The sequence below is a fragment of the Zonotrichia leucophrys genome, chromosome 20 (genome assembly GCF_028769735.1).
Source record: "Zonotrichia leucophrys gambelii isolate GWCS_2022_RI chromosome 20, RI_Zleu_2.0, whole genome shotgun sequence".
In the NCBI taxonomy this organism is placed as follows: domain Eukaryota; kingdom Metazoa; phylum Chordata; class Aves; order Passeriformes; family Passerellidae; genus Zonotrichia; species Zonotrichia leucophrys.
Window position 1 is genome coordinate 6,020,815 of NC_088189.1, and position 21,213 is coordinate 6,042,027.

At 48.5% G+C, this 21,213-nt stretch overlaps 1 protein-coding gene across 8 annotated transcripts in view; it reads right to left on the minus strand.

Annotated features, from left to right (window-relative positions):
* KCNQ2 (potassium voltage-gated channel subfamily Q member 2) overlaps positions 1-21,213 on the minus strand; it is a 73,914-nt gene that overhangs the window by 47,621 nt on the left and 5,080 nt on the right. For all 8 annotated transcript variants that reach the window (XM_064730060.1, XM_064730057.1, XM_064730063.1 and 5 more), the window contains exons 2-4: positions 3,480-3,570; positions 2,507-2,633; positions 842-1,017 (exon numbers count right to left, since the gene is read on the minus strand). In XM_064730060.1, the coding sequence (XP_064586130.1) occupies positions 842-1,017; positions 2,507-2,633; positions 3,480-3,570 (394 nt within the window). The remainder of the gene's footprint in view (positions 1-841; positions 1,018-2,506; positions 2,634-3,479; positions 3,571-21,213) is intronic.

Here is a 21,213-nt window from a genome sequence, read left to right on the forward strand (position 1 = left end):
GTAAGAAGAGGATAATTGCAGTCCTGGTGCGCATCTTCAAACACTGAGTTTCTTCCTTGCTGCTGGGTCTGAACTTTCCCTGCAGTTGTTTAGGGTTTGGGGCTTTAACTGGAGATCAGTGATGGCACTTTCTGTGATGGGACCATGGCTCTGCCAGGTCCGAAAATCAAATCATCCAAACACACACAGCAAATGGAGAATTGAGTGTTAAGAGCTCCATTATTGCAAGAACTGGAACTGAGACTTTAAAAACTCTGATAATTCCCCAGTTCACACAGGGAAGCAGAGCTGAAACTGAAATAGGAACCCCCAGATCTCTGGAGATTCTACTTAGGTCAGGTCCAATCCACTAAAGGAGGACCTGTGAAGTTGGGGTCTGGATGGACTATCTCCCAAATTTTAATTCAGAATTCACAGGAGTGATTATTTTTGGATTAGATTAATGCAACGGTGGAAAAGGAGACACACAAATTTGCTGTGATTTTCACACAGTGCTGGAGAAGCTGGCTAAGCTTCTCTGGGGAAAAGAAAGTGAATGAAGCAGAAGAAGTGTTAAAATCATAAATATAGCATAAGGAAGCAAAAAACTACCAACAACCTCTTCCCAAACTGATGCCCTTACACCGAGGATTGGTTCCATGACTGGAATATCTCTCTCCCTTTCCTCCTTGTCTGGAGGAGCACTCCATCAGACTTTGTGTCTCTCCCCTGTGTCCCTACAGTGTCCTTCCAATTTCCACAGGCCTGGAAGAGCTTTAGGATGGAGAGCTGAACCAAAGCAGTGTCCGTGGTGGGGAGAACACAAAGAGCAGCCCCACATCCCTGCCTGGGCCTTGCTCACCTTGCTGTGTGCGTAGACCACGGAGCCCAGGAGCTTCCAGGTGCCGCCGCGCCGGTCCATGCGGATCATGCGCAGGATCTGCAGGAACCTCAGACTCCTGAGGGCCGAGGTGGCAAAGACATTCCCCTGGGAGCCCGCTGCCAGCACGGCGATGGATGCGATCAGCACCATGATGTCTGTGGGAACACAGGCCAGGGAAAGCTGAGGAAGTGCTGCCCGGTCGGAAAACAGGCAACCCCGCGATGGAAGGAGGAATGATGAGGAGGACACCATGATATCAGAAGGCTCATTAATTATCTTTTTTGTACTATATTATTCTATTCTATTCTATATTACACTACATCTAAACTGCACAAACACGCAGCTGAACAAAATATCATGACTGTCTGCTGACCCACAGTCTGGACACTGATAGGCCAAGGAAACAAAACACCATCACCTTGGGCAAACAAACTCCATATCGCATTCTGCTTTGGCACAACACAGGAGCAGTGAATGAGATAAGAATTGTTTTGATAATTCCCTTCTCTGCTTCTCTCACTGCTTCTCTCAGGTTCAGAGAATGTGAATCCCACACTGCCAGATCAATACTAAAGGGAATGGCGTTGCCACTGCCTCGGGCTGTGTGTGACAGGGGTCCCCTACACTTGTGCTCCCTGCTGGAAGGACACAGCACTAATCTGAAACTGGAGGAAAGCAGCCACTGCACACCTTGTGGGAACATCCTGGTTTCCTTCTCCATGGTCATCATTCCCATAGAAAATGGGTCAAATGCTGCAAATGGATTTTGATCTGACTCAGTGTTACCATTGGATTAAATCCTTGCCAAAGGCTCCTTCTTTATTAGCCATAGCTGCCTGTTACACAGAGCAGGGAATTCCCCCATCTAAATTGGGAATGAAAATCCATACATCCTCCATAGTAATCCTAAGGTGCTTAAGGACAAACAAAGTCCAACAAATTTTCCAAGAAAAAAAGTCTTGCTCAATACATATCAAATATCCCATAAATGTCCCTCTTCTCTGATTTGCTACACAAATTTTATTGGAGTGTTTTTCTGTGGAATAAACTGAAATCCTGCATATGACCACTGCCAGCTCCCAAAGGCAGCCTCCATAGTGAAATGGCCATTCTGTCCATTTCTAATCCCAGAAAATATCACTGCTGTGCCCAGATGGCCCCTCTCACAGGAGACTCGCTGAGTGCTTTACAAACAATAATTAATTAAGTCTCACAGCTCCCTTGTGAGGCAGCTCATCAGCACCAGGGAAGGCAGAGTGAGACACGGAGTCTCAACGGCTTGGGAACAATTTGGTGTGGAGGTTGGACGCAGGATTGCAGGATTCCAGTTCCTGTGCTCAGCTTCTCCTGGCTAAACCCTGTTTCTGTGGCTGTGGACATCTGTCAGTGGCACTTGAGGTATGCAGGGCACTGGGATGGCTCCCAGGTTAGCAGAAAACAGGGAGAGCCCTGTGATGAATAACAAAAAGCATTGCAATCGATTATGACTTCTGCCTTCAGGGTTTTTTCCCTTTCTCAAGGTGACCATGAAGCAGCTGAAATTTAACCCCCAAAACACATGCAAGACACTGGAGCACCATGCAAGCCAGTGCTTGGAATGGCCACCCTGGGCTGGGGAATCTCAAGCAGGGGCTCAGCTCTTACCAATGACACAGAAAGGCTTGCGGGCAAATTTCAAGCGTCCTCTCCAGCCCCGGTAGCGGCAGCAGCATCCGGCGGCCCAGATCCGCACAAAGTACTCCACCCCAAACACCACGATGGTGACAATTTCCTGCAAGGAGGACAGGGACATTAGTGGGGGGAAAAGGATGGTGGAGAGCATGCTCCAGAATCCAGGATAAACCCACAGCCTTGGAAAAATGCACCTCAGAAAATGCAGCACTGAGCAGTGTGCGCCGCTCGACAGAGAGCCCAGGCTGGAGAGATCATCAGATCTCTGCCTCTGTGTCTTCCCTCCCCCTCCCCAGCGTGGTGAGAGGTGCTGCACGTTGTAGTCATGAACTGGAGTTTTACACCTCCTCATATTGTGCTTGTTCCCCCATCACAGGACTGATGAACACCTCGCTGTCTCCCTGCCACCAGTCCCCAGGACTGAACTCAATGCAGAGGGAAGAGCAGAGATGGGAATCACTGAACCTGATCCTAGAGGATGACAAAAGGGGATTTCAGCTTTTTCCCTAGAAAACTGACGGGTTGCCTGTGTGTGCTGGGAGATCTGGGGCAGGCAGGGTGCAGATCCCCCATCCCTTGATGCCACACGAGCTCTTTCCATCTCCTTCCATCTCCACCTGAATATCCTGTGCATGCTCCCTTCCCTCTGAGATCTTGTCTCACCTTTCTCATGTGTCAAACCCAGTAAAGCTCTAATTAGTCTGGATCACCTTTTGATTTGATGTAGGGCAGGAATGGGGAAGAGGAAAACAGACAAAAGGAGAGGAGACAGCTGAATCTAGAAACCCCAGATTTTTAATTTTTTTTTTCCTATTTCTGACCCACAGGCCCAAGTGGTCCTCTTTTCACAGGGGACAGTTTAAATTCTTGCTTCAAACACCTCCAGTCTCAGGGGTTTTTGTGGTTTTGACCTTATTTTAATACCTCACTGTCAGCCCCCACTTACCAGGATGTAAAGGGCCCCTTCTGAGCTGTTCTGGTACTCATCAATGGTGGAAAAGACAGACAGCACCAGGCAGGAGAACACTAGTAGAAAACTAAAGCAGACAAAAAGGGAGAGAGAGAGAAAGTCAGTCTTAATGGCAGTAAATTTTCATATTCATCCAATGAACTCAGAGAGCAATTTTGGATATATTTCTCTCTGAGTATTTACTGCACAGCTGCTACACCATCATGTAAAAATGGTAAGTCAAGTTTTGCTAGCTGGAAGGGTTTTGTGTGGATGGACCCACTGGACTATCCCCAGCTTGGCCAGTGCCAATCCAGTTCCCCTTCCAGCAGGCTGCTCTGATCACTTCTGACATTTTTTATCCCCAAGAAAGTGTCAGCTTTTTCATCAACACACATCCAAAAAGCACCCAAATGAGCAGGGACATTTCTAACTGGGGTAAGAGGGGAGCAGACTGGCTGAGGAGCAGGAGCATGGCCTGAGAGCATGGACTCTACTTGTGCATTTACATCCACAAACACTCACACAGAAGTGGTGCTGCAATTCTTGCCAGAGTAGGACATTTTTGGGTGGATTTAATGTTCCTTTCTCAGGCAGGTACTCCACATTAACTCCCCGCTGTCTGGAAAGACTGGTGATTTTTTGGGTTTGCTGGAGCATCACCAGGAGGTGGGTTGTTGTTAGTCTGCTCTGCTGTGGCCAGACATGGGTTTGATCCAGCCCAAGGGAAAGTGATTTTGGGAAGGGAGCTGGGCTGGTCTCTGTCCCAGCTCTCCAGGGACAAAAGAAGCCTCATCCTGCCATATAAGCTGCAGGGATACGACCTTGATATCAGCTCTCTCAGTCTCTAATTTACCACAGAATCAGGGAGATGCTCAAACCCCAGCACTGTCACTCACTGCCTGCCCCCACCAAGGCTGCCCGGTGCTGGATGTGCTGATGCAAATCAAAGGGCACAGGATGAGTGACAGGAGCTCGGCTCTCTCCTGACACTCAGCGCCTGAATCCGCAGCTGCTGAGGTGTCCTGGCATCTGCTCAAGGATGGAGGCTGCCACCCCTGCCCACTGCTGGCTCCAACAAAAGCAGGGAAATTAATTTACTCAGGATCGATTTACTAATACAATAAAGTAGGCCAGTGCAAGGAGAAACTAAAAGCTGCATTCTTTAAGAGCATTAAATAATTCATCTGTCTGACTTTGTCTCACATTCCTACCAGCTGCATTGTGAATATTTATAAGGGTTGGTTCTGCTGGTGGGGGCTGCTGCATTTTGGTGAATAAAGAAAAGGAGTTTCACACCACCAGGTCGTGCTTGTGGCTTTGCAGTGACCATTAATGTCACAGTAACAAGTAAAAATAGGGAGATTTGCAGTATTTATTTGAACCACAGGCTGAAACGTGGTGGTGAGGAAGAGCCTGCTGGAGGTGAGGGACCTTCAGAGCCATCTCAGCCAAGGCTGAGTTTTACCAGCCACAAGATGAATCCAGCACCAAGCAGGTAATTGCCTGATTTCTCACTGCAAATTTCCCCTTTTTACATCAGATTTGGTGTGCAGACACTTGAAACTGCCTCAGGAGAGTAAGAAAACCTCACTTGCAATCCCACTCACAATGTCACTCAATGTCTTGTCTAGGTCTCACTTCAACATCTTTTCTCCCCAGCCTGGTCTCTTAAAGCCCTTGCCATAAACAATCTCTGCAGTCAGATGGGCTCCATCCGTCCATCCATCCATCCATCCATCCATCCATCCATCCATCCATCCATCCATCCATCCATCCTCCATGCCCTGGAAGCTGGAGAAGGGGCCCCACTGCTGCCCACATCATGGTAAGGGGAGCAGAATCCCACACTCCAGAAGGAGAGGAGCTGCAACTAGGCTGCTCCACTCCTGGAATGGCCCAGATTTTGCTGCAAACTTCTATGCTGAAGTGAGAAACAAATGAATAATCCATGAGAGAAGAAACAGGGAAACAAACAAACAAATAAACAAAAAAACTGTAATGGAAAGGTATCAAGGGAAAAAAGAATTCTACATTTTCTGATTAAAGAAGTAGAATGTGAGCTGCATTTATTTTTGTGACCAAACATCACTGTAAAGTGCCTGAGGAAGGGCTGAAAGCAAAATGTCAATATCAGGGCAGGCTTGCACACTGTGCTTACTCAGTTGATCACCTTGGATTGATCCAGAATAAAGCCAGTATCAATTCATGATTCCTGGCAGGGACATACACCACAAAAAAAAAAAAAAAAAAAAAGAAGAGTATTTCTGTATGTTAAGCTGACAGATATTGATGGGAGAGGGGGAAAAAAAGGAATAGAAATTGCTTTATCACTTCAAATCCCGAGGATGGACTGTGCAAGCCGTGGTTATGGGGAGAGCTGGGGCAGCTCCAGGTGCTATTGGAGCCCTTGGACACCTGGGTGCTGCTTCTGCCCCTTCCAGCACATCCCTGCAGCCTCACCCCCAGCCTCTCCGTGCTCCTCAGCTCCCCAGGGCCAGCTCAGAGCTGCTGCAATTTCCACTCTGGGCTCCCCAGGGCTTCCATTGCCAGGGAGACCTGATGCAGATCAGGCTGGCAGGGCCAGCATTAATTACAGCTCTGCCGAGCGCAGGAGGCAGCAGGGAATGCACCAGCTCCTCCAGCAGAGCACGGGGGATCCATGGCCAAACCCCACAGGGACAAAACCTGCCCTGGCTCAGCTCCAACAGGTAAGGGATCTCCCTGTCCCAGCAGTGCTGCCAGCAAGGGATGCAGGCTCTGGATCAGCACGGGCTCCCAAAATAGCTGCACAGTGATGCAGCTCCTCTGCCTGAGCGTGTGGATATCCTGTGCATGCTCCCTTCCCTCTGAGATCTTGCCTCACCTTTCTCATGTGTCAAACCCAGTGAATCCCTAATTAGTCTGGATCACCTTTTGACTTGATGTAGGAAAGGAATTGGGAAGAGGAAAACAGACAAAAGGAGAGGAGACAGGTGAATCCAGCAACCCCGGATTTTTAAAATGTTTTTTCCTATTTCTGACCCACAGGCCCAAGTGGTCCTCTTCTCACAAGGGACAGCTTAAATTCTTGGCTCAAACCCCTCCATTCTCAGGTTTTTTTTGTGGTTTTGACCTTATTTCAACACCTCACTGTCAGCCCCCAATTACCAGGATCTAAAGGGCCCCTTCTGAGCTGTTCTGATACTCAGTCCCCCTCAGTATCCTGCAAAAGGAGACTCAGAGAATGGCACCTTTCTGCAAGGAAACTGCATTTGGGGGGTTGAGGTCTGTCTGGCACCTGGGAGGCCTTGAGGGATCTGCAGAGGGGTGGGAGAGGGAAGCTCAGAGGTACGTGCACATCGGGGCATGCATCCTCTGAGCTGTCACAGAGGCAGGGCACTGGGGAACAGGAAGCTGCACTCTGCTTTAATTCCACCTAATCTACCCAGACAGATCAGGAAGGGGCTTCAGATAATAATGGATAGCTAAGGAAAGGGAAATAAGCCAATAAATAGTGTAGCAGTTGGGATGAATCTAATTTTTAAAGCTAAATATCTAATGAAAGTAAATTACGTCTGCAGCCTGACTCTGGGAAATGTTAGTTTGCAATAGGGAACATTAATTAGGTCCCATCTAATGATTTTTACATTAAAGATGCCAATTCTGCTTGGAACATTGGAGAAGACACTGTCCTTCTCCTGAGCAGACAGGTCCTGGCTGATGCATGGATGGAGTCAGCACCAGCATCCCCAAAACTCAGGGCAGCTTCAGGGTGGTTTGGCACCACTGTCTCCTCTCCAGAGTGACAGGAAGGAGAAATCCATCTCCAGCCTGTTGGGGAAGGACACCTCATGGCATTTTCTTACCCGTCTCTTATTCCTGCAGGCCCCAGCACCTTCTGCTGCTCTGACATCCCCCACACCTGTTGCTGAGACCTTTAAGCTCAGCCAAGACTCAGCTGTGCAAATCTGACTGCTGCTAATGCCAGTAAATCCAAAGACCTCCAAAGTCTGACTTTACATCCAAAGGTTATGTTGACTTAAAACACCCGTGCAAGCTTCTTATTACAATTTTTAAATCCCAGCACAAAATCTGCATATCCACATTTCATATCCACTGTGCTTCAGGTTAGCAACAGAAAAAGGAGTGACTGAACTCCCCCTTGGAAATGAAAATACTTAAAATGCATGAAACACGAAAGATTGTCCTTCTCTTTTTTTTTTGTTCTTCCTCAGTGAAAGCACATGATGGAATCATCATAAACCTTCTCAGGTTAATCATCTAATTTGCCTTCCAAAAGAAACCCCCTTGGAATCTACATGCCCATTTACATAAGAATTTTAAAAAGGCCTCTAAATCTATTCCTGAAATACTCCTATTCAAATAACATTCACTGACATTCAGAAATGTTGGGGTTCCTCTGATGGAGCACCACTAATGAGCAACTGGGTTCCTGGATGTGATGGAGATGGGTACAACACAAGGAGGTGACAGAAGCTTGCAAAAAGCCACTGTGCATGTTGCCCGATTTAACGGCTTTCCCTGGAATTGGGAAAGGCCATTAATGATTTGTTTAATTAGAAAGGGCAAAGCTGGAAAGGAAGGAGTATTTCACTGCAGGCATTCAAGAGCAGCACAATGAAAAGCAACTTAAAACATTTAAAACACTTGAAAATTACTTTGGGGATGTAAACAAGGCATTGATAACTGCTCAAATAAAACTGGCATGCTCATGTGCAATCCCAGTAAATCCATTTGCTGTGGGCTCTGTAAAACCCTGCAGTTCAAGTACCTAAAACTTTGATGTAAATCAAAGGCCAGGAAAACACAGAAATGACAATAAGTGAAGGTGAAAGGGCATCCACAGCAAAGAGGAACAGAAGTTGGCAAATGCCTTTTAGTGCTCAGAGAGCCTCAAAATCAGAATGGGAGTATTTGCAGCTCAATTTAAACCTCCATTGAGTCAGAAGCAAAATGCTGAGAAAGCTGTGACTTTTCCAGGGATAAAAACTTTGTTGTATGGCACCTACCCCTAGCCAGGAGCATCCATCATCTTTATTCATGTAAGCAATCCTGCTGTGACTTGCAACCTGGCTGCTCATTTCCAAGGCTGAATAGAAGCCTGAATACCTCACTCTGGGTTCCCACATCACTTGGTCTCAGCCAAAATCATCTCCCAAGGCAAATTCTGTCGCTAGAAGAGCTGGAAATAGAAGGGGAGACTCCTGCCTTTTGGTGCTGTGCCTTAATAAATGCTCCCCTTCTTCCCAAAAATAACCCCTGATGGCATCTCAATCCCCTCAGGTTTGGCCATGCCCATCCCCATCCTCTGTGCTGAGATTTTGCTCCTTGGATGAGCCTGGGGATCCCTGAGCATCCATGTGGGTAGGAAACATTGTTTGTGATGAGCACAGTGGCTGGCTCCAAGGCAGGGACTGTCATGGTTTATAAACTTTTTAATAAATCATTATCAAAGGCCTGTCTGGGACAACATTTACAGCTCCTGTGCATTCTCAGTGCACTCAGGTGATGCCTGAGCTGCCTTGATAAGAACCCCCTTGCTTTACAAAGCCATAAAGAGCACTGAGGACTGTGGGGTGAGCTGTGGAATGGTCTGGCTTGAAAAGGACCTTAAAGATCATCTAATTGCAAGCCCCTGCCTTGGGGATGCCACCTTCCACTGGGGCTGGTGGTCTAAAAGGAGCACTGGAGCTTCTCCAGAGGACCAAGGCAGCGCTCCAGGGCAGGCTGTGGTGTGCACAGAGAGGCTTTAGGTGGTGTGCTGGGAGGTGAGAATTCATCAGGCCACAGAGAAACAGCTCTCAGAGATCCTTGTTAAAGGGCTGGCCCTGGGATGGGAAGGAAAATCATGGAATGATTTAGGTTGAAAAAACCCTCCAGGATGTTTGAGTCCAACCCTTCCCCAGCACTGCCAAGGGCACTAAACCATGCCCCCAAATGCCAAATCTATAGATCACTGAAATCTCCCTGTAAGAGCATGGCAAAGTGGCACAACCAAGTCACAAGAAAACCTCTTGCCCTGCCTTCCTTCTATAGGAAGCACATTTCTCAGAAATAAAAGCAGGATTTAGGAAATTTTTCCTTCAATATCCACTACTTCTGAAATCACTTGTCACTCCAAAGGCTCCTCCAGCCTTTTGCCCTTGCTTGTAACAGAAGTGCCAGAGTCCTGACCAAAACTCATGAGCTGCAGGAATTTGAGCTGAAATTTGTTTCCATGAAATAATTTGTTCTAAGCCCAGCAAAGGATTGTGTATCCTCACACTTAGGAGCAAGAGTGAGCTTAAGAGCTTTTCTGGATTGAAGCCTCAAAGAACAAAAACTGTCTGGAAATGCCAGGGAATGGAGATCAAGCTCTGAACCCTTACAGTGGGAAAAGGAGTTAAACGTAAGGAATTGCTTGGGATTTTTACAGGCTGGCTCCAATCATTTAACTCAGGCTGAATAAAAGCCTTATTAATAACAATGACTGCATGCAAAGTTCTAGCTCCAATGTTCTGCTTTGTCCTCACCCAGAATGAATCACTTGGAAATGCTTGTCTGCGTATTCTCCTCGCCCTGCACACGCAGCCTCAGAGGAGCCAGATGTCTGGAGGAAAACCCAAAGTATTAATCAAGCCTGTGCACCTGCCAGAAGAGTCTGTTCCTGCTGGGATCCAGCTCTGCTGGGCCGAGGCTTTCTTTCAAAAAATTTGGTGGGGGGAAATATATTCATGCAGCTGCAGAAATGGTTCATGGGAGAGAATCTTAAAGCCCACGGTGCAATTACAGTGCATTGGGAGGTAAATTAAGAGTATAAAATATTGGACATTTAAGTAATTCTTAAAATGTCTGTGCAGGCATTTATTCAGATCATGTTCATTGATTTTAATGTGAGGGAAAGTTGCTGTCTCATGCAATACCCACATTATTCAGATTGAAATCTGAGCACTGTCTCTCTTTCATCCCACAGGGTATTCCCCCAAAAGTGCCTCTGCTTCCTCCCCACCCTGGAAAAATCATTGCTAGTGAGCACAGGAATACAAACCTTCCTCATCCAACCTTTATTTGAAGATCAAGTTATTTCTGTTTCTTAAGCCTTGTTTTTCCACAACACCTCGAGGAAAATAAATTTCAGAAGCCAAGGAAATGCTGCATGGTTGGAGCATGCAGGAAATAAAATTCTTCTTGCTGAGGTCAAACTCCTCTGACTGACCTGGGCAAGTCACTCGATCTGAGGTGAGCTCTAGAACTGGGTTAAAAGAAAGCTGTCCCTATAAAATGTAATGCTGCATCTCATCTAAACATTCCTCGAGGGAATGTGATATACAAAAATAGGCTCTGGTCTAATTGCAGATAGGAAGATTGTCTCCAATCGGGCTGGTTCCTGCAGCAGACAGGAATAGTAGCTGGTTTTTCAGGGGTCTGTCCCAAAAGCAGCAATTCAGCTGGAGCCTGAGGTTTCCTGCCCACAGAGGATGAGCTCCATCCCCCAGATCTCCTGCAGGTTCCCTTCCCCATCTCTGACTCTGCACGGGTTCTACAGCACCACGAATTCCAGCACCTCAAATCCAAAACTCCTTGCTGAGAGCATCCTTAGGGAGCTGCTGCCACAGGGGCTCAGCAGCTCTCAGCACTCACCTGAACTGTCCCAGACCCACAGAAGGCAACTAAATAGCTCAAAATCCTTGTGCTGCCTTTAAAAACCTCCATTTCCCCATGACTCAGGCCCTTGGCTTGTGCTGCTGTAAAAGCAGGACCCCAGAACTGCTGCTCTTGGGCTCCCTCCCAGCTAAGAGAGAAGGAGAATGGCTGAGGTACTGGCAATTTTTAAGGCATTCAGATGCCCCAGTCACTTCCCAGGGCCCATCCCCAGCTTCATTACTTGATAATTAGAAGACAAGGATGTGGTTTCTGAGAACCAGAGGCTAATGGATAACACCATAGTGTAAAATGCAAGAATTACCAAAGCCCCGCTCATTTCATTTGTTCATTTGTTTGTTTAATTAACAGTGTCTTGGGGATAATATGGAAATATTTACAAACTGCTCATATAAAATCTAAGAGGTGGTAATTTCAACATCTGTTTAATTTTACCTCTCTTGTCCCAGGAAGTGAGCAGGAGCTCACCGCCAAGGTGCAAAAGAATTGGCTTACAGCCTTTTGATTTCAGTCCCCAAAAGACTGTGACCCCCAAACTGGATGAAAAAAATGTAACTGAGGAATAACAGGAATGCCACAATAATCAGGATTGATGTTCTCTCTTATCCATTCCAGCACAAACCAGGAATAATCCTTGAAATCCAAGGGGGCTGCACTGCCACAGGAGAGGCTCCAGCTCAGCTGGGTTCAAACCCTGCAATGCCTGAGTTGGGCAAAGAGAATGCAGGATTAGGTCCAACAGACAGAACTAAAGGGTCAGTGGTGGTTTCGGAGCTCTGCATCCCCTCCCCACATTGCCAGGATACCATGGTGCTCCACAGCAGGGGTGGCAGAGCACAGCCCTGGTGTTCCCACGCCTGGGAAGCTGCTCCTGTCAGCATGGGGATGTTTTTTCCAAGAGAAGCATCTGGGCCATGCAGACAAACAGCCCAGAGGAGCTGCCCAGGGTGAAGCGACACAAAACAAACTTGGATCTTTGAAGAGATCAGCATTTAGAAGACAGAGCTCTTTAGCCCTAAAAAATTGCTGATCCAGCCCAGTTATGCCGCAGGGAGAGGAGAACATCACACCAGCTGCCAGTCAAGCCCTGCTCAACTTCAGCACTAACAGAACTATTTTGAGTCTCCCAAAAGTGCAAGTCTGAATTTAAAAGTCCTTTTCCACCTTTTCCTCTCCATCAGCAAAGTTTCCCTGAGCAGTTGGCAGATTTGTGCTCCCCATGTGGGAGCCATGGGGACATCACCATCCTGCCACCACCCACATGGGCACCTCCTTGGCACAGACAGCGCCAGCTCTGCCAGGGCACAGCCTCTCTCTGCACCTGACACAGGAATCCCCAGCACCAAAGGACAATTAATCACTTCTGTCACCTCTCACTTCTTCCCTGGCATAACCCAGGTACTGCAGGTGGATGGGCAGGTGTGGTTGGGAGCAGGAGAGCACAGCTCACACACTGAGAACCTTCTGCAGAGGGAGAGGCAGCCCAGAGAGCTGAACCCCACAGAAAGGGGAGGGAAGGCATGGTCCTGGCCACAGGAAATCAAGGCAAGCTCAGTTAAAGAGGGAGCCTTGGTTGAACTGGGCAGCTCTGGGGGCCTGAACTGGTTGAGAGCCAGTTCAGGGCTTTTGTGCTCACCTGGATACTCACAAAAAAAAGGTGCCATTACCTCACCCAAAACTCCCCCAAAACTCCATCAGTGGAAGAGGGGAGGAATGATGCATTTCCCCCCAGCTGTCCCTGCACTGCAGCAGTTCACAGGTCAGCACAACCTCTTCACTTCACTTAAGGCTACATTACCCAGCCAGTTCCCAAACCCCACGCCGGTCCCTCACTGCTGCACATTGCTATGAACCACCCAGACATGGGCAGATGGGAATCAGGCTCAGACAGCACCAACCAGGTGGTGACCAAATAAATTTCTGACATCCCTGACAATGGATGAGCCTCACACAATCACCCTGTCTGGCTGCCTCCCTGTCTCTACCTAAAATTTGGACCTGCTGGCTGATTTTCATCAAGTTTGCCACAGTGATGGGCAGCAGTGAGGATGAGAACCTCTTCCCCCATTTCTGCCCCTCAAAGGAGGCTGCTACAGGAGCCCCATGGGGCTGGCACACCCCAGGCAGCCTGGGAAAGCCACGAGCTCCCAGAAAGCAGCTCCCCCATGTTCCCCCGCACAGCAAATGACAGGTTTTCTCCCTCTCCTTATTTCCCTGTGCCAGTAAACACAACAATAAATAGCAAACTGCAGGAGGCAGATGATTGTGTGGTGAAAGGTGGAAAACATCTAAAAATGATTTAAAGCAGGGAGGAGAATAGGAAGAGAGGTCTGTGGATTATAATCTCCGAGGAGGAGGAGCTGCTTGGTTGGAGAAAAGCAACAAAGGCAAGGAATTTTCCTTCCCACCCTCCATCTCCTTGCTCTGGGTGATGCTCAGGTCTTTCCGTGCAGGTCCCTCTTTGCAAAGGTTCCCAGACCCAGCCCTGGCACCCCAGCCCTGGGACAGGAGCAGGGGCAGCACTGCAGGGGCTGGACCCTTTAAAAACTCCTAAGGACAAGGGACACATGGCATGGACATAGAAAAGCTGAAGAGAGATTATCTAGCTGCCATTTCAACACGCTGGTAAATCAAAGTCGATGGAAGCCATATGCTCTGCTGGGAAGCATCCATCTCGTTGCCAGGGAAACATCCTTCCCGTTTAAAATGGCAGGCAAAGACTTGCAAAAAACCTGCTTTTAACCCCCTTTCCTCAGGAATGATCCAAGTCCCCCAGCAGCTCCCCCAGCCCTGCGGCATCGCTGTGCTGCTGCTGCCTGGAGAGCTGCTGCAGCCCAGCCTGGGAACAGGAGAAGGAGATGCTGCTGCTCCCCCGGGCTCCAGAGGAAATCAGAGCCAGCCTGGCAGCAGTGAGATCCCACATCCAATTCCCAGCTTACTCCCAAGGCAGCTTTCACAGCCCATTTCTCTGGAAAAGCAGGGAATCTCCCACCTGGGTCACATCCAGCAGCTCCGCTCGGGGATGCTGCAGGTGCCTGGTGCAGGCACACACAGATGTGCCCAGATGTGGGGCAAGGGAGTGACCAACAGCAGGCCCACAGCTGGGTTTGTGCTGCTCAAACCATCTCCTGCAGAGCTGCAGGTACCACCCATTCCTTCCAGGCAGCGAGCATGGTCTGACCTTGGGAATTACAGCAATCTGCAGCCAGGACTGCAGGCTCCAGGAGCCACAGGAAAGCAGCCCTGAGCTCAGCAGCTGCAGCTGGCCCTGGGCCTCCTGCTCTGCATCTGCACCTTCTCCTTGCTCCCTCTAAGCCAGAGCTACAGCCCTGGGTCTAACACGGCCAGGCTGGTTTGCCAGGGCCACCGTCAGCTGCAGGAGGAGCTGATGGGAATGTGGGAACAGCACAATTTATAACCTGGCACCGTGGAAGTCACAGCATTTGGAGTCACAGCATCCTCAGCCTGCTGCTAAAGCAGCAGCTCCATGCTGGTTGTGTAACCCAGCCTCACAGGACTCTCCCCATAATGAGAGGGCCTTTCCCTGCAGTCCCATGGGGGCCATATGCCGCACTCCTGAAAGGATGCTCAGAGCTCAGCTTCCTCTCCAGCACCTATTTTCAGTCTTCCTTAGAAACAGCAAAGAGCAAGAGGAAGCAGGAAGGAGGGGGAAAGAAAAAAAGTTTAATTAATCTTCATTTAATTTCGGCTGTCTTTTAGCAAATGGAAAATAAGTGAGCAAGGCCTGTGCCTGATGCTGCAGCCCTGGGCTCATCCAGATGGGATGTACATCCCACTACAGCCATCACAGGGTCAGGCTTCACTCCAGCCACTCTTCCCAACACATCCCACGGGGATGTGGCTGCAGGGCCTTCCCCAGAAACAGATGGGGAAGCAATTCATTACCTTCATGAATTTCTCTGTGATTTTCACCTCCCAAGGGGGGAAGAGCAAGGCCAGAGAGGACTGAACTCCTCTTGGAGGTTCAGCCTGTTTACCTACAGCAGGCTGGGCTTTGGGCAGGCGCTCTCTGCCAAACACACACCCACAAAGGCTGTCTGCAAAGAAGGGAACCAAAAATGGCAGGTTTGATGGAGGTGCTACCCAAGTGCCCAAGTTCTTGCATATGGATGGGCCAAGTCCAGGCAAAACCAAGCCCTGAATTATTAGTAGGTCTCCTAAATCTGGCTATTCCAAATCATGGGTGGAGACCCAAGGTTGGGATATGCCCCACATACTCACAGATGTTTACATCCCCACCCCCTGCTAAAAACAGTAGGAGAGAAACAACTTTAGAGTCCGATTTATTTATTCAGACACTTCCATTACCTTTTCCTATACTTACAACCCCAAATCATTCTCTCAATACTTAGACTGTTTAAAATCACTGCCAATTTAAAACCAAGTTTCATACCTACATGGTACTATCTAAACTGACAGAGGACAGGATTAGATTAGATATTAGGAAGAAATTCTTCCCTGTGTGGGTGCTGAGACCCTGGCACAGGGTGCCCAGAGAAGCTGTGGCTGCTCCATCCCTGGAAGTGTCCAAGGCCAGGTTGGATGGGGTGTGGAGCAGCCTGGGATAGTGGAAGGTGTCCCTGCCCATGGCAGGGGTGGAATGAGATGAGATTTAAGATCCCTTCTAATGCAATTCTATGATTCTATTTATCCCATTAATCTGCTGATCATCACACCAAGCCTCAGCAGCTCTCTCAGTGTCATTTAATGTGACTTGAGGCGCTCCCACCACCCACAACTGCATCAGGAAGGGAGGGCGCAGCCTCTGGGTCTGGAGGGGCAGCTCAGAGAAAGTTTTAAATTACATCTGTTTTCTGTTGCAGAAAAGAAAAACATCATCAGCTACAAAAGGTCAGTGCAGAAATTCTTCCTATCCCTCATTAGCCAGCACAATAAGCAAGAAGCTGCTAATTAAGAATAGTATTAAAAACATCACGATGTTAAAAGAAGAAAAGGTGAAGAAGAAAAACTCAATGCAAAATTCTGGTAAATTACAGAGAAAGAGCTCAGGAAATTCTCCTTTTGTCAAAGACTTTTCCCTTCCTTACAGGAATAGCCATAACTAAGAAAAAGACGATGCCAGAGATGTGCATCCCCTACCCACAAGCACCCAACCAGAGATCACATTAACCAAGTTTCTTTAGAGCTGATACGGATTAAATGCTCCATTCCCTCAGGCTGTGGAAACACAGCCCTCATGAAGTGCCAGCAATTGAGTTCAAGACATAATGACATGAGGACTTGTCCCTCTGGCTCAGGGTGATGCTTAATTGGGTGTGAAGTCAGCTTTTGGATGAGCACTGCCATGAGCAGGCTGGCTGCTGTGCAGGTCCCAGAGAGGTGCTACTCCTTCCCCCCCAAATCCATTGCAGGGCAGCTTCCTGCAGGCATGGGGAGTGTCTGGAAAGGCCCATGCTGGGGAAAAGGACACAACAAAATCCCTGCACTGGATTGTCTCAGAGGAACCCACCCAGGTTTGCCCATGGCACCTCCAGTCCTTGCTCTGATAACAACAGAGACTCACAGCCACTCAACACCTCATCTCTGCTAAATAATAAAACCGCACTAATCAAAAACCCAGCAGGACCAGCAGAGAAACCTCTGGGGGAAAAGAAAATGGTACAAATCCCACCTCCCTCTCAGCCATGAGCCAATGGACAGCAAGAGCTGCTCCTGGACAAGCACATGCAGCACACTCAGGTCCCCAGGAGCTGTCCCAGCATCTCCACACCCCGAGATGGACAAACATCCCATGCAAGCTCCTACCCATGCTCCAAACAGCCATGCCCCTGCAGCCAGGAGAGATGGGATCAGCAGCACGGATCTCCCAAAGGATGGAGCCAGTTTGAGGGTTGGCTTTGTTGCTCATTCAAGCCTGGAGTCTTTATATAGTGTCAGGGCAGGATCCAAAAGCGGAAGAGAGACACCCACTCCCAGGGAGTGTAACACACACACTGAAATAAATAGCTCCCTGCCTAAGGGGATGACTCAGGAATCTCACCAGTCCTTAAAGCACAAATCATCGCTAATAAACCCCAGAAAGCTTGGAGGAAGGCCTAGCAAGAGGTCAACTGGGCAAGACTTGGCATTTCCATCCTTGCCAGGCATAAAGGAAGAGGAAGGATGAATAACCACAATGTCCAACGTTGAGGCAATGGTCACACCAGCCCTTCCTGCAGTACACCTGCTTCAAGAGCACTGAGTAGTTCTTGTTATTGGGGAGAGGTTTTGTTTTTCACTGCCCCTCCTGGAAGCACTCAGGCTTAACCACCATATGGCTTGAAGTGGCAGGAGGAAACAGAGCCTCACTCCCTGTTTGTCCAGCTATAATATACAGATATTTATATTTACCTATTTTGCCCTCCTCTTGAGTGAAAGATGGAGTGCTCTTACATCCCTTATTACATTCTTCAGATCAGGTAATGAACCTCCCAGCAAGCATAAACCCAATTAATGGCCACTCTGAGACTCTGAGTTGAGCACAAGCCCATAAAGATACAGGAGAACGTCTCCCAGAGCTGTCATTCCACTGCCACACACAACACCCCAACAGGAGAAAGTCAATAAGAGCCATTCACAGCCCTCCCCGTGCTGCATCTGTAATGAACAGTGAGATCACAGCAAACTGTCCCTCTGAGGGTGATCCATGGCACTGGGAAGGTGCCACCTCCATCCTCCCAGCCCATGCCAGCCCTGCTGAGGCTCTCAGGCTGGCCAAAGCCACCCCCACCTTCCTTTGCAAACCCAAGGGGCACAGACAGAAACCAAACCACCAATCCAAAAGCAAATCAGGTGACAGGAAATGCTGTTGAAAATAAAAGTGGAGCAAAGATAACATTTACCAGCACTGCCCCAAGAACTGTTTTATGCCTTTTCTGTGTCTTGGATGCTCAATACACCAAGTCTTACAGCAGGGATTGGCTCCTTTTGACTTGATGGGCAAAACAGAAGCTTGTAGACTTCTACTTCCCTTTGGGGTGCTTACACACTACTGAAATTTTAATAAAATATTTTCCCCTTTCTATTCACTTTAACTATTCTTTCATTATTTTTTTTCTTTTTCCTTTGCACCCCATATTAGTTTTTTCCACCACACCAAACCTGCAAGAAACAGGCACAGCAGGTACCCAGACACAACCTACTGCCCTCACACAGGAGACACACAAGGTGTCCACGAGTCACCCTTGAGCCAGGATTCCTGATAGCTTATTTTTACTTTTTTTTCCTGGGCATCATGATAACTTCATGGGGAGTGACAGGCTGGCTGTGGAAGCTCTGTCAGGAGTGCCTGCCCTGCTGTGCTCATCCCTTGCAGTGCGTGACAGCAGCTCTGCTGCCACCCCAGCCCTAATTTGCTCCCACACTGTCACCTCCCCAGGGCTGGCAGAGCTCTAAACGAGAGAGCAGAACTGCCAGGCAGATCAGCGTTTGTTTACAAATGAGGAGTTTGTGAATGCTTGGGAAAGACCCTCCGCGAGGCAAAATCTGTCCTGAAGAGACCAAGCACCAGCCACGATGGAGCTGCCAGGAGCTTCAGACAGAGAACAGTTGCCTCCTAACTCAGTGATTCGCTCTGTCTTTGCCTGTCCTCTTGTTTCTTTTCCCTGTCCCACCCTCCTGGGGGTGGCAGTAAGAAAAGGAGGATTTCTGAATGAAGATGGCAACTGGGCACTTAGGCTTGGTGGCTTCTGATTTTTCCCAGTCTTGCATTGCAGATCACAAGAGTTGATCAGGGCTTGCTACACAGATTCCTTTCTCAAAACCACTTCTCAAAGATCTCAGATCCAGGTAATCCCATTTCAATGTGGATCAACCTCACCTCTCCCCTTCACCTTACCTGCTGGGGTGTCCACAGTGCAGCTCTGCCCTTGAACACCCCAGTTCCCACAGGCTGCGGCAGGAGGTGGGAGATGCCTCCTCTCACTCCTGTTTTTCAGTTCAAAACCATGCAAAATCTCTCCTCCTTGCCTGCACTGGTCCCACCCAGCTCTCACTAAGGTCTGCAAGGTGAGTTAGGCTCCCTCTGCCACCAACAGAGGGAAATGGGCACCTCCAGAAGGCAAACCTGCCCATCTAACCCTGCCCTGAGGCTGCTGTGGGATTTCCATGCAGAATCCAGGACATATCTGAGCATCACCAAATTCACAATGAAAGCTCACTGCATCTTAAACATCTGGACATTATAGATCCCAAGAGAAATCGAGTGACTACTCAGTCCCCCAGCAACCCCAGTGACTCTGATGTTGCTCTAAATCACCTCCCTAGAGCAGCAAGAGTGAGAGGTGAGAAGATTCCAGAGGTTTTCTCGCTTCCTCTCTTGGAAAAGGCAGCTCTTTGACATCCGATCCACTCCAAAAAAATCATCTTATGGATGCTTACCAACACCAAAAGTTTTCCACACATCTAAAAAGCACATTAAAAGGCTGGAGTGATGCCAAAGAGAGACCAGAGAGTTCTGCAGGAGCTCTCTGCTTTCCCTCATTGATTGGCAATTGTAGAGCCAAGGAGCCCCGAGGCTGTAAGGAGGCAGCTCCTGCCATCCCAGCCAGTGCTTGGTGTGACACTCCCCATCCAACAGCACAAGTAATTATTCCAGTGCCTCACAATGAATGCACAGGACGCCCCCAAGACACCTCTGCTGTCAGTGTCACAGCGGGCTTAGTTTGCAGCTTTCCCAGGAAAAGGCCACAGGAGCCACATGAAGAGCCCAGGTCAGCACAGCTTCAGGGAGCTGAGCAAGCTCACACAGCCTGCTCACCACACTGTGATGATCTCAGTGCAAAACACATTTTACATTGAAATATCTACTCTTGCAGTCCTGGGGGAGTCATCTTTCGTCACAGGTGGCTGCCAGAAGAGCCCAAATCTTTTTGTCTTGCAGCCTGATTAGGAGCATTTAAATGTGTGGTGTGGAGGATCTTGCACCCCCTGTCCTTTTGCACCACCTGGTTGTGCCATCATGTGCTCACTAGTCAAGTACATCTAAATACACTCTGAATGCACTCTAAATACATTCATGAAACTCAGTCCAGGCCACCACAACAATCTGGTTTTGCAATGTGGTTATTTTTGGACTATCAGGGATGAAAAATTATTGCATTATTCTAAAGAAATGTGTGTCCCAGTGCTAGAGACTCCTCTCTTTGATGTGCAGGGACATCACACCAACAGGGACATTAATCCTCTGTAGGAACCACTCCCCACCTTCCTCAGCTCTACCATATCTGTTCCACAGGAGATTACATGGCAGGAAAAGGACTGGCACAGCTCCCTGTCACCACAATTTAAAGAACAATCTGTTCCTCGGGAACTAAGAAACCAGTGAGCATTTGGGCTACCTTAAAAAGGGTTATGAAGGGCTAAGTGTTTGCTACTTAACTCCCAGAAGCTGAACACTAAATTTACATGCTTTATATCCTTGTGAGCAGCACTGATGCCTGGCAAACCTGTGCTCTGCTCACCCTGGGCACAGTGTCTCACCCTGCCACCCCTTCCTTGTGCTGCAATGCAAACAAAAAATCAACAAACCTGATTTTTGTAACTATATCTCTTTGAGCTGTGCCCATCTTCCCTTTAGTAAAGAATTTGGAGCTTACATTTTGGGTTATTCCTCCTTTAATACATCAAACCACAGCAAGACTCATCTGAGGTGTATTGCAGCACAAAAAAAGGAGGTCACCCAGGGGATCAGCTTGTTTTTCATTTCCTTAATGTCAGTGTGGGGTGAATATGATGGCTGGAACGTGACACATTAAAGCAACTGCAATCAGGCTGCTCCCACCAAGCTCTGACTAAGCGGCTGGAGAGGAGCTCGTGAGGCATCCCAGCAGGAGGGTGCCCGGGTCCCTGGGGTGGGCAGGACCCCACAGCTCAGGGCAGAAGCCCTGGAGAGCAGAGCCCAGCAGGTTTATTAACCTGTAGGAGATCTGTGCTGGCCCCTTCATCCTCCTCAGCCTGGAGATGGGCAGGGAAACCCAGGAGAGGTCCCTGCACATCACTGATGGATGGGCTGGGTTGGGTGGCATCTTATCTGCCCACAACAACCCTGTGTGAGGGTGTTCACAGC